The 12,628-nt window shown below is 38.7% G+C and overlaps 1 protein-coding gene across 1 annotated transcript; it reads left to right on the top strand.

Moving 5' to 3' along the window:
* Positions 1-511: 511 nt before the first annotated feature.
* adgrl4 (adhesion G protein-coupled receptor L4) lies at positions 512-12,415 on the top strand. Its single transcript, XM_085247606.1, has 16 exons — positions 512-638; positions 1,005-1,154; positions 3,565-3,714; positions 4,026-4,175; positions 4,435-4,505; positions 5,222-5,401; positions 5,816-5,999; positions 6,810-6,923; positions 7,008-7,207; positions 8,694-8,873; positions 9,544-9,747; positions 10,027-10,247; positions 10,746-10,812; positions 10,914-11,005; positions 11,211-11,379; positions 11,882-12,415. The coding sequence occupies exons 1-16, from the start codon at positions 527-529 to the stop codon at positions 11,942-11,944; spliced, it is 2,307 nt and encodes a 768-aa protein (XP_085103732.1). The 5' UTR covers positions 512-526; the 3' UTR covers positions 11,945-12,415.
* Positions 12,416-12,628: the final 213 nt, after the last annotated feature.

Genomic DNA, 12,628 nt, shown 5'->3' with positions numbered 1-12,628 from the left:
ACCACTGATAAGAACCAGTCAACACTGGCCAATCAACATTTCCTTTCACTGTGTTTTCTCAAGAGCAGGAGCCCCGATGCATTAAACACACCACCAAAGAGTCTGCATCTCAAGTTTAGTAACGTGTGTCTTGGAAAGGATAGCATGTGTAAGATGATACGTGGAAGACACAGCTCTGGAATGTCCGTGTGTGAATTTGTGTGCTAGCGCCTGCGGAAGGGAGGGGGTCGTCCTTCAATGAAGTTAGCTGGTGTTGTTTAGGCCTGTGTTTACGTAACCTACTGTATGTGGTCAAGTGAGAACAATGGCACGCAGGCCTCCAAAATGACAACCTAAGACAAAGTGTCAGCAACGCTACGAAAAAGCGACTCAATGCAACTAAAAGTCCTTTTATATTTAGTGAAAAATGGAGGCAAACGTGTCTGTGTGGCTGATGACTCGACCAAGCTGCGTGTTTTTCAAAGCAGATTAAAGAGCAGGACAGGAAGGGCCAGGTTTAAGGAAACAGGAAAACTGATGCAAGGAAATGAACGACGTCACCAGACAGCCCACTGCAGTCTACGATCAAGTAAAATCCAGACACAGCGCAAGTATGGATTCTTTGCTCAAGTCACCAATGAAACTTGTACTTTTGACAGGTACGTGAGCTAATTTATACTCGACGGGTACCAGATGTCTTACTGGGAGACTGTTTTAAATGTATGTCCCTCAGAGGGGTCCGCATTATCAAGTATTATTAGTTTGGAAAGGTGGTTTTGTTTAACATAAATTTTCTCTTCAACTTTATTTCTTTTGGGGGGGTTTAACCGGTTTTTGACAGGTACGTGTTGCTTTTCGGTTTAAGTTGAAGTTTGATGGATTGCATGACTGACTCTGCAACTTTTAGGAATTTGGAGGTTAACATGTTTTGTTTTTTATATAATCACACGTCTTCAGGAAGGTTTGGAATAATAATGTTGTGGTGTAATTAAAACATACACAGTGTGTCTCTTGTGTCTACGCAGCGTGGCTCTCGAGTCTGATGGGCCCATGCGTCCCCTCTGACATTTGTGTTTCTTGTCACACACTTGCAACATGTAAGACCTTGAATGGATCAAACAAGGCCTGCTACTGTAATCACGGATACACCGGAGACGGAACGACATTTTGCAATGGTGACTACACGCACGCATACACAAATCAACCTTTATATTAAAGAGCACACGCAGCGAGACTGTGGAAGCCTCGACTATTTTAGGAAGCCTTTGTTGCTGTGACTGCGTGTCGTAAACAACAGTATTAGGCCTACGTTTTGAAACAAGCGGGCTAATTGAACATTTTTAGAACATTACACTTGACGGAGCAGAGCATAGATGTGAGGCGTTAAAAATATAACTCTGGGTGGGTTAAAGCTTCTTATGACGGCTCTCGATGGCAAAAACGTTTGTGTCAAAACTTAATGAGGAACAAGGCACTGCTATGGTCATATTATCAGTATAAATCACTGTGACTTGTGCAGCTTTTCTCTTCTGGAACCATTTATCTCTGATTATCTCAAAATAGTCCACAGACATGAAGCAAATTAGCGACCTAAGGATGCTCGTGTGCAAGCAAACAAGATTTATTATTGTAATTCAGCTTAACTCTGGCCAGTTTAGAAAACGTAGGCAAAAGGAATGGCTGAAAAAAACTTAAGGTCTGTGTAAGTCATTTGAAGTTAGTTTTCTCGTGTTTGTTTGTGTATGATCGACTCGCTGTGCTGGCTTAAAACAGCTAAAGTTAGGGGGGAGGTTTTTTAGAGTTTTCTTGCCTAAAAAGTTGCCACAGAGTTATTCACCAAGGGAACAGTGTGAAGTGGAACATACGTCCAGATACAGCTTTATTAGAAGGATTTTAATGGCCTGCATCGCCTACAGTCGGCATTGTTAGTCCTGTTATGTTTCTGGGCTGTTTAGAATTCCTGGAACCCCTTTGGTTTCCTGGCCAAATCTGACCACAATCACCGCTTACATAGCCCAAGGGCCAAAAGTAAATGAAAATGTTAGAGGGGTTTTTTTTGTTGTTAAGGTTACACTGAAGCCAGAGACGTAAAATTAGGACAATATTAACTAGCAAGAGCATTTCAGACTGTGTCTGCTCATGCTTTATTAAATCTGCATTTTTACCAAAACTGTTTGGAAAATTCACATGAAACAAACAACAATTGTAGATTTCACACAAACAGGAAGAAAAGGGTCATCTTTAACTTTTAAGAAGTAAGTGATGATAGGAGGGTAAAATGGATCCATAAAAACAGGACATTCAAGTGAATCATGAAGTATGTGGGTGAAAAGTCTGTGAGGATGACAGATAAAGGATCACATGTGCTATGGGAGTATTTCCTCTCTGACTATGGTCACCTTTCTCGCTGAAGCAGAGGATTTCCCTTACCGGACAGATTGTGTGCCAAAGGTACAGAGGAGAGGAAGAGCAGAGTGTCCATCATACGTCGACAAGTAAAAACAAGGGGCGGAAGGTGTGTTTGGAAGTAAAAAAAAAGCTGGAACAGCATTTTCTATAATGAAGCAGCATCTTCAGCAGTGCTCGGTTAGCCTGGAAAGCAAAATATTTTAGGTAATTTGACTTCCATGAAATCAAACACAGGCAAACAACTGCAAATCAGTCACAAATGTGAACTATTTAAACTGCGTGCAAGTTACACCCAGCCAAGGCTTTAATCAAAAGAAGACTAACATCTCTGAGCTTCATCAGCTCATCCACACCACAGCCTTCAGGATCACGATCACATTTGGGCATTCCTGAAACAGCAATCATGGATCAAACTTCAGAGTGTACTTGTGTTAACATGCGCTCAAAGTAACTCAACAACAATGATACTAAAAAGGATCTGGGAAGATGTTATGTTGAGTTTTATGGTTTAATATATAAATTGATATGAAAAATGGGTTGCTTTTTTCTCTCCATCCAGTACAATTTCAACAAATTTAGGGGCAAATGCATAAGTTCAAGTTGGTTCTTGAAATTTCCAAAAATGCTGTCTTTGTAGTAATTTTTGTATTATTTTTGTGACATTTTGAGTCAAAAACTTAGAGAACACTTTGCATAGCATATGGTTAATCATGGAGGATTAAATTAAGATTTCATTTTCAAAAAGTAACTGAGTCTGAGTATTTCAGTGATTTTTAAATTAATGCTGCACATTCAAAGAAGAACTGATTTATTGTTGATTCATTTCTCATTAGAGTAAAATGCATTTCAGCCTCAACACAAACCTGGACAGGAAATGAATCTGCTGAGACAAGATGGAAATATGATATTGTAACAGTTTAAGAATAAAAAGTAGCCTTTTTCAAAATGCTGTAACTTTTAATTTGTAAAAAAACAAACAAAAAAACATGAATTTTAATGCAAAGCAAAAATGCAGACTACATCAAACTCCTTTCATCTTTGTTCTAGGTCATCTGTTAACCAGCTGGTTTACCCACTCCATGAGTAACAGAGTAACAAGCTGAATCTACTTTGCTTATTGAGGATGAAAGATTTTGAGCTCATTTTAGCGTTTGTATTTCCATTTCCTCACCACAGATGATGACGAGTGCCAGAACGTGACTAATATCTGTGGGGACAGGGGCCAGTGTACCAACACAGTGGGCAGCTACTACTGTAAATGTGTCTCTGGATACAAATCGACAGGACGGGACGAGTTCCTGCCCAACGATGGCACTGACTGCATCGGTAACGTCTGGTTGACCTGTTCAGGATTTAAATATACCAAACTTTGTTTTGATCAGTATCATAAAGAGTTATAAAGAGTTATAAAGTTTAACGAGGTCGTGAGAAAGAGTTATCAATGTGTAACATGCGTGCAAGAACAGCTGGTCACATATTTGTATTTAAAAAAACCAACCAATTCTTATTTTGAGGTAGGAATGCTGCCTAGACAAACATCTGTAACTGCATTAACTTTGTCAGCGAGCAGCCAACGTAAGGGAACATCAAACTGCTTTGCTTTAATTGAAGCTGAACTCTTCATTTGCATCTTTCAGATATTGATGAGTGCGAGTCAGAACAGGTCTGTGGACCAAACTCAGACTGCCATAATACAAATGGATCTTTCAATTGCACCTGTCAGCGTGATTACATCCTGACTTCAGGCCCTAAGCACTTTCATCCAGAGGGCAAAGTTAGATGTAAAGGTCGGTATGAGGATGGAAGAGCACACACACACACACACACACACACACACACACACACACACACACACACACACACACACACACACACACTGTTCGCTCGATGCAATACATCGAGTGAACAGTGCAATACTGAATTGTTTGATGTTTTAAGTAAAGTTGATGATAAAGAGAGCTGCTGTTTTTTTCTAAATGAAAGGCAGACTGGCCCAGTCATGGTAGTGAATTAAAGATGCGCTTTTGCAAACTGTTTGTTTTCCAGAGCATCCCCAGAAATACTGCCATGACAACACCGGCTGCGTGACGCAGGTTGTCAACAGAACATTGGAATCTGTGAGTACTCCTTTCTCACAATTTTAACCAAACGGGGTAAAAAAGAAAGGATAAGATGATGCTGCCCTCTGTTGGCGAGAAGGAAGACAAACAGAGGGTGGAATAGGAAAACGGCTGAAATGACTCGAGATTGTATGATAACAAGGATATGCAACACCAGCCGCTATGATCCAAACACAACCTGCAGTTTCAATCAGCAGTTTCGGTTTGGAGTCCTGCCCCCTACTGGAGAGTAAAGTTATAGCAGGACCAGTTAATGGATGTCATGTAGCACATTTTGTGTTCCCTGTTACAGGAGAATGGGAGAGATTTAATTAGCGTGTGGTTAGGTGATGATTTATGTAAAACTGGCTCACTAACGTGATAATGAAGCTGAGTAATCCGTCGTTCATGAACTGATGTTTATAAAGAAAAGCAAAAAATAAAATAAAAATAATTCTGAAGGTCATATTTGGGGATTTACTGCATGCAGCTGTGATTAGTTTGAAGTTAAGAGGAGTACGTGAAAATTTTTTAGCATCTTTTCAAGTAGTAAAAACACTTGACACAATTGCCGCCTTTTGTAGAGAGTCTTCACGTGATTAGATATGTGCACACGTGTGAATAGGATGAATAGGATACGTCACGTTTTCATGTAAAGTTTGGTCGTTTCACAGCTGTGATCCAAAAAAACATAACAAGGACATCTATCAATCTAAACATTTCTCCGCCACCAGATGAGCAACCTCACGGAGCCCCAAAGTCTACTGAAAGAAATTGCCAAGCAGACGTCTGGTGAACTTACTTCAGTGGAAGTGATTGCATATGTTGAGGCCTTGAGTAGATCCGCATCAACACTGGGTGCCGCGGAGAAGGATTACGCTGTCAAACCATCTGCCATCAACTCAACTCTCTCAGTAATCTTTGTTTACCATTCTTGTTTCTCAGTCAACAGTTGGAAGTCTGCCTGAAGTGCAGCTATGCTTTGAACTGGTTTAAGAAAAAGTGGCACTGGTTGCAGCCCATTGCCTTCTTAACAGTTATGCCTTGGAGATACTATTACTTTCTGCTAATGTGTCATTTTTATTATTAGCACTTATTATTTTGTTGTTGTCCCAAAGCTGACAGCAAAATTACCCATTAACCAATAATTTTTTAAACACAGTGTAGCTGCTGCTTGTATTTAATGAAAGGCCAAAAACAGCCAAACTGACGTAAACATCCCATTCTAATCATACCTAATTGGAAGCATATTGCAGTGCAGACATAACATGCATTACATGCTATATTATTGTGCACATGTTATACTCGAAGAAAATCTTTTCAAACAGAAATTAGTAAATGCAGTAAACAACCTGGTGGAGAAGGATGAACTGGTGGCTTGGACCAGAATGAAAGAAGAACGTCGTGAGCATACCATCACCAAGCTGCTGCATGTTGTTGAAGAAAGCGCTCTGTCTTTGGCCAGCAATTACAAAACTCCAACAGAGCTTGAAATCAAAGCTACAGATATGGGTGAGGCTTTCAGTTAATTGTCACTGTGATGCATTTAATTCCTTTATTTGCTTTAAAACCAGACAGGGCGCTCCTACGTTTGCTTAGAAGTTTCACTGTTTAAAAAAAATCATCTGTAAACATAAATGAATGCCATGAATTAATTCACCCTAAAATTCAATGAGCGGTTCAAAAACACAGAAACAAATTACTAAAGGTATCAAAATACACAAAAGGCAGTTATGAAAAAAATAATATGAATTTTAATACAGCATATGTATTAATTAGATATGGTAGTATAATAGTAGGTGTTGCCCGTTATTATTATTTTATTTGAATTTTCAGTCGGTCATCAAATTATTTAAATACTATTTATTTATAATCTTGAACCTCATGGCTTCATTTCACTGTTTTATTTTCGAGAAAGTGAAACTTCACCCTCGTGCAATGTTGAATATTTTTTGGGGGGTACGGGTTCTTTTTTATTTATTTATTTAATATCTGTCCTCCTTTTGTGTGCTTGTTGTTGCTTTGGATCTGTCTCCTTTTTTCTGTTTCAGCAGAGAGCTATTCTTCCAAGTCGTAATCTCTTTTTAGAGCCAAATAACATTTTAATCCACTTTAGCTTTTAGTTTCTTCTTTTCTGTGTCCCAAATAGCTTTCCTTACAGTGTGTTATGATTTGGTTTATTTTGATTGGTGTTTGAACAGCAGTGATAGTTACAGTGTGCCTGATAAGACTCAGTAACTATCACTGGGCTCCAGTTTGGCGAGGCTTTGAAATGGAGAGGGTTATCCCTGACCTCTTTTTTTTTTTTATCCTCAACCGCAGAAGTGAAACTCTTCACCTTCGAGGCTCATCACACAAAAGCCAAACTGTCTGCTTCCATGGGAGGAGATCATATAAATCTAACACTGAAAGTGAGACCAGAAGAAGACCGAAATGGTAAAGTAGCTTAAAGCCTAAAAGGAAAATCAGATGCAATCTGTGCCAAAAAGAAAAGTTTGTATAAATTTTTTTTTTCCTCAGGAAGCGTGTCAGTGGTGTTTGTGCGATATGACAGCATCAGTGACATCCTGAAGCCGAGCAGCGACCCAGGTGTCACTGACTACTCGCGGTATGCAGGGACGGGGGAAATCACTGTCAACTCCCAAGTCATTGCAGCAGCCGTCAAACCTGCTGACGTTTACCAACTTGACCATGTCACCTTCACTCTGAGACACAGTGAGGTACAGACTGCACAGAGTGCTGAGGCAGGCTACATTGTTTGCTTTTTTACTTCTGCATTTGTAGAATGTAATGTCAAAACATATACTGTTTCAGAAAGTCGCTGCTCCTCTACACATGACTGCAGCTTTTCTTAAGGGAAGCGATTACTAGAGATTTTCATTCATTTTTATTCTCTATATAAATTCAGTCTAATCCTTTTGCTCAATTTGATCAGGGTAAATTAAGAGCAGCGATTCAAAATAGTTTATGTTACTCAAGGTTTTTCATTTCGAAGCGTCGTGTGATAAACAAGCTAAATACGGCGTTAAAAACAAACATTGCTGCTCACTTTTGTGCCACTTTAAACTTACAGCTAAACTTTCTATTCTGCAAACGAGTCATTTATCAACATTAGCTAATAGGATCTTGTTCAGTTCTCTCGTCAGTATCTCATCATATATATCCTTGTCAGACTGGGGCGTTGTGCTTTTGTTGTGAGAAATAGCTTCCTCAGTCCCAGATTGGGTCTGGCAGTAACCTGATAACTGCCAGAGTTTCCATTAAAGTCAAATTTGAACAAACTCACATGGGAGGAACAGTTAGCGCTTTGTGTAAAGTTTTTATGAAATTTTAAGATTTCGCACCGTGTATTTCGGCAATGACCTTTCATTTAAAGGGAATAGCTGAGGAAACGTGACGAGATTATGGAAAAACGTGGGTAATGAGATAAACAGCCCTAAAAATTAATGTACTGGTGTTTTCTTTTAGGATAATTAAAATGTATGAAAAAGTAAAATCATTATTTTTGTTGCTCCCTTGAGTATTAAGGCTAACAAAGGATGAGTTGATTTATTTTCGAGCCGTGAAAATTCTCTGTGAACTGCCTTCTTTGAAGAGCAACAATCAATAATTTGGGCCCCTTTTTTGTGCAGATACTTTTTACTACTGAAGCAGATTTTTTTTTCTCCTGTGATGCACGGGATGCTTTTTTCTTGCCTGCACCTTTTAAGTTTTTAATTAAGGACTTTGAGAGTATAAAATACACAATTTTAAACGTTGATATACAAACATATTGTCCTGGTATTTTCTTTTAGGATCATTAAAACATATAAAAAAAAGTAAAATCATTATATCAATATATTATATCATTGTAAAATATATATATTTGATACATAATCATTTAGAATAGGCCCAGTGAGCCCAGCAAAAAAGCTCATGTGCCAGTGATTAATGATCTTCCCATTACATTTATTTTCTGTGCTCTTGCATGTCAATGGCAATATTAACGTGAAAACTTGGAAAAAGCAAAGCTCATAAATAGTGTTAGAATCAATAACAGAACAACAGACCTTCGATGGGCTGTGATGATTTCTCACAGCTGTTTTGATGAGACCAGCTCTGGGATCAGTTTAAGCCCCTATTGATTTGTTATCCCAAAGCAGCGAGCTGCAAAAACTAATAATAACTCCACAGTTAACAGTCTTTGTTCCTCTCCATCCCCTGAAGCCCATAGACACTAAAGCTGATGTGACGAAGTGCGCCTTCTGGGAGTACGAGGCGGATAGCCTGCAGGGCCGGTGGGCCACTCACGGCTGCAAGACAGTCCACGTCAACAGCAATGCGACCACTTGCTCCTGCAATCACCTCACACACTTTGCTATCCTCATGTCCTCTGGGCGAGCCAACGTGAGTGAGCATACACTAAATTACAACAGTGAAATATGGAGCAAGATCAAGGAGTTTTTTAACAGCTTTTTTCACCAATGTTTCCACGGTTACTGAGGGAGAAATTTCATTTCATGCAAAATAAACACTATGTTGTCTTGTTTTTAAGTCATATATTATTTGCTTGGTGGACAATTAGTCGCCTGTTAGCTGAGAAATTTAAATATGTGGATTTATCTGTGAAGATGATGGAAATTTCTACTAAATATTTTGAAAGCGCTGCTTTGTTTACAGTAGAAAGATAAAAAATCAACTAAAGCCAAATGCAGAGGAAGTCTGAACAGGTCCTAGAGGCAAGGTGACTCAGTGCACATGTTTGGCATCTATAAGAGTTATCCACCCACTACTTTTTGAAACCTTCTCTCACTTTATTGTTGGTTTCAATTCCAATTTAAATTGTTTGGTGAATTTCACACCAACAACGAGGAAGTTACTTTTTTTTAAACTGACAACAAACCACTTGCCTATAATATTTGGACCAGTATCGCCCCAGAACGTCTCCAAGCACAACATGCTGCTGTAACCCCAGCCTGTGCCTATGTTATGCCAAATGATTCCAAGCAGAAAAGACAACAACTCGGCGCTCCATGAAACTGTGAATGAAACGCCTCCCTTTCCATTCGCTTCTCAGCTGGTGGCCCACTATACCATCCTGACCCGGATCACCCAGCTGGGAATGATCATCTCGCTCATCTGTTTGTTCATGTGCATCTTCACCTTCTGGTTCTTCAGTGAAATTCAGAGCACCAGAACCACCATCCACAAGAACCTGTGCTGTAGCCTCTTCATGGCCGAATTCATCTTCCTGGTAGGAATCAACATGTACACGCATAAGGTGAGGATGCCCTTGACGTAGTGAAACGTGAAATATCATGAAATATTGTCCGTTTGTCAGCTTTAAATCTGGTGTAAATCTGTTCTTATTCGACTTGCAGATAATTTACTTTATGAAAATGAAAATAGAAAGTAACAGTACATCTCAACATACACATTGAATAAAGATTGCAAAATACACTTAGAGTATATGAATACTGTACCACTTTTTTAACACAGTTTTATTTAAACTAAAATTGTAAAATCTCTGTCTTTCTCTCTCCCGTCTGTTTCTTGGCAGCTTTTCTGCTCTGTGATTGCAGGGCTGCTGCACTACTTCTTCCTTGCGGCCTTTGCCTGGATGTGCATCGAGGGCATCCATCTGTACTTAATAGTGGTTGGCGTCATCTACAACAAAGGCTTTCTGCACCGTAACTTTTATATTTTCGGCTATGGAAGCCCAGCGGTAGTGGTGGCCATTTCCGCAACACTAGGCTCCAAGTATTATGGCACAGATAAAGTGTAAGCTGACAATATTTGCAGCTTTTTTATATATATGTATGTGTGGATAGACAAAGGGTCGTAAAATGACTTCTTCATTTTTCAAACTCATTCAGGAAGCAAGATAAACAAGTTACATTAATTACAAGTACAAGGGGACATAGATTAAATTTGGCCTGGAGGGACATGAAGGAAGTTGAAGATGGTTGTGCCGTGGGGCAGAAAATAAATTCTGAAATGTTTTGGGTACCACAGAGAGCTTGATAAAAAACCCTAAAATAGTAGCCCTGTTGTTTATTAGTGTAAAATGCTATTACAAAAGACAAGAGATAAGTTGTGCAAAAGACGCGTTGATTGCTTTTTTTAGGGGGTTTTAGGGGTTTTATCCTAAGATAAGAAAGCTTATGTACAGTATTATTATAATTAACATCAGGGAATTTTACACTAAGGTGGAAATCATAATTTGCTAAAATATGAATCAAATGTATTAAAATGTTATTAAATATTATTCCATCATAGGTGTTGGCTCAGCACAGAAAACCACTTCATATGGAGCTTCATCGGACCTGCATGTTTGATCATCCTGGTAAAATCATACATCATGACTCATGAATGTGTTCAAATAAGCAAGTAAAGTAATTTTTTTTAATAACAGATATTCATTTGATTGTTGTTTTTCCACTAAAGGTTAATCTCTTGGCTTTTGGAGTAATCATCTATAAGGTATACCGGCATACTGCTGTGAAAAAGCCTGAAATCAGCCACTATGAAAACATCAGGTAGGATTATCTTTACTCCCGTTGAGTAAGTTGGAAAAAAGAAGGGGAAAAAAAAGAAAGTCAAGTTGTAGGTTCCTTATCTGGTGGATTATTAGGGTATCATGTGGTGCCTTTGCAGAATTAAATTACAGCTGAGTTCTTTGTTGATTGAGAAAGGAGCTTAGCCATGTGCAGGGTGTTTAAATCGGTGCTATCTCCCTCTCAGGTCCTGTGCCCGTGGTGCCTTGGCTCTGCTGTTTGTGCTCGGTGCCACCTGGACGTTTGGAGTCTTGCACATTCTCAATGAGACAACCCTCACTGCCTATTTGTTCACCATCACCAACGCCTTCCAAGGGATGTTCATTTTCATCTTCCTCTGTGTGCTGTCCAGAAAGGTAACATCAGCTTTTTGGGTTTTTTGCTTTTTGCTTTTTTGAATCAAATAGAACAAATAGACCCCAACAAAACACATTTTATATAGTCAACTGAGAATATTAAGGTGAAGATATTAAGGCTATATGAAAAAAGAAACCTGTGTGTGAGCAAATGTGCATTTTGGATTAGGATTTAAGCATCCGAATATGCTCAGTTTGTTTGGGTTTGCCATGTTTTCTCTCTCCCCAGGTGGTCAGATTGATGCATAAATCTTTCCCTATCAAACATTTAATGAACTGACTGAAACTTTTCCTGTTAGTGTTTTGACAGGTCACAAACTAGTATACTTGTGAAATATATAAATTAGAGTTAAAAGTACAAAATATCCAAGTGAAGGTTTATAAATGTATGAAAACCCTGTAAATATGTTAACAACACTGGCACAGCTCACCACTGTATGGATTAAACATACATTGTATTATATCTAAAGCATATTTCTGTTGTGTGTGTGTGTCTTTTCAGATTCAAGACGAATACTACAGGCTTTTCAAAAATGTCCCCTGTTGTTTTGAATGCCTAAGATGAATTAATGCAGCCAAAGCCAGACCATCTGCACTTGTATAATAATAGTCTATAGTACAGCTTTTTAATATCCTGTGACTCGTGCTTCCACTTTTGGGAAAAATGGTGTGGGAGGATTTTAGTACAGATGTCTAATAAATTAGAACATGTAGCAGTGGTAGTTTCAAATGTCTTGTTTGCTTTTTAACAGACTGGAATCATAATTATGCAGCACACTTTTTGTTTGATTGTTTGTTTTGTTCCATAAAGTACATAAAAAGCCAAACAATTGCATTGCCTTTTACACAAAAGCAATTCTTGTGAGAGTAACAATAGAATAAAAATAGTTTGCATATGTTCAGTTTAATTGAGTACCTTTACCTTAGTGCCTTTATAAGCATTACACTCCAAATAATCAATGCCGTGTCCGTCTTTGTTCTCATCTTTTGTTTGAAATTGATTGTAAATTATTAAAATAAATGTGTCAAAGCAAAACTTCTCTGTTGCCCATTTCTTTTAAACCGAAATGCAAAATAATCATTGGGCTTGGTTAATGCATTCATCAGCCTTCTTTGCTAAATAAACACACTGGTAAGTGGACAGGAAGTCCAACATGAATGGCTGTGTGTCCTGTCCATGCGCCACAGTAACAATTGGATAGGCCAATGGCCCCATCTAGTGGAGATTATCAGGCACACTCGTTCTTCC

Source organism: Mchenga conophoros, linkage group LG15 (genome assembly GCF_057382185.1).
Source record: "Mchenga conophoros isolate Kocher_MC1m ecotype Shallow Benthic linkage group LG15, M_conophoros_male_GT1.1, whole genome shotgun sequence".
NCBI lineage: Eukaryota > Metazoa > Chordata > Actinopteri > Cichliformes > Cichlidae > Mchenga > Mchenga conophoros.
Note: the sequence above shows the minus strand (reverse complement) of the source record. Positions and strands in the feature narration are given on the sequence as shown.

Excerpts from the sequence above, each read along its gene's own strand:
- adgrl4 (XM_085247606.1), top strand. The coding sequence starts at position 527 with ATGAACGACGTCACCAGACAGCCCACTGCAGTCTACGATCAAGTAAAA. Across the intron at positions 7,208-8,693 it reads TCACTCTGAGACACAGTGAG|CCCATAGACACTAAAGCTGA; the intron begins GTACAGACTGCA and ends CATCCCCTGAAG. Across the intron at positions 11,006-11,210 it reads AGCCACTATGAAAACATCAG|GTCCTGTGCCCGTGGTGCCT; the intron begins GTAGGATTATCT and ends TCTCCCTCTCAG.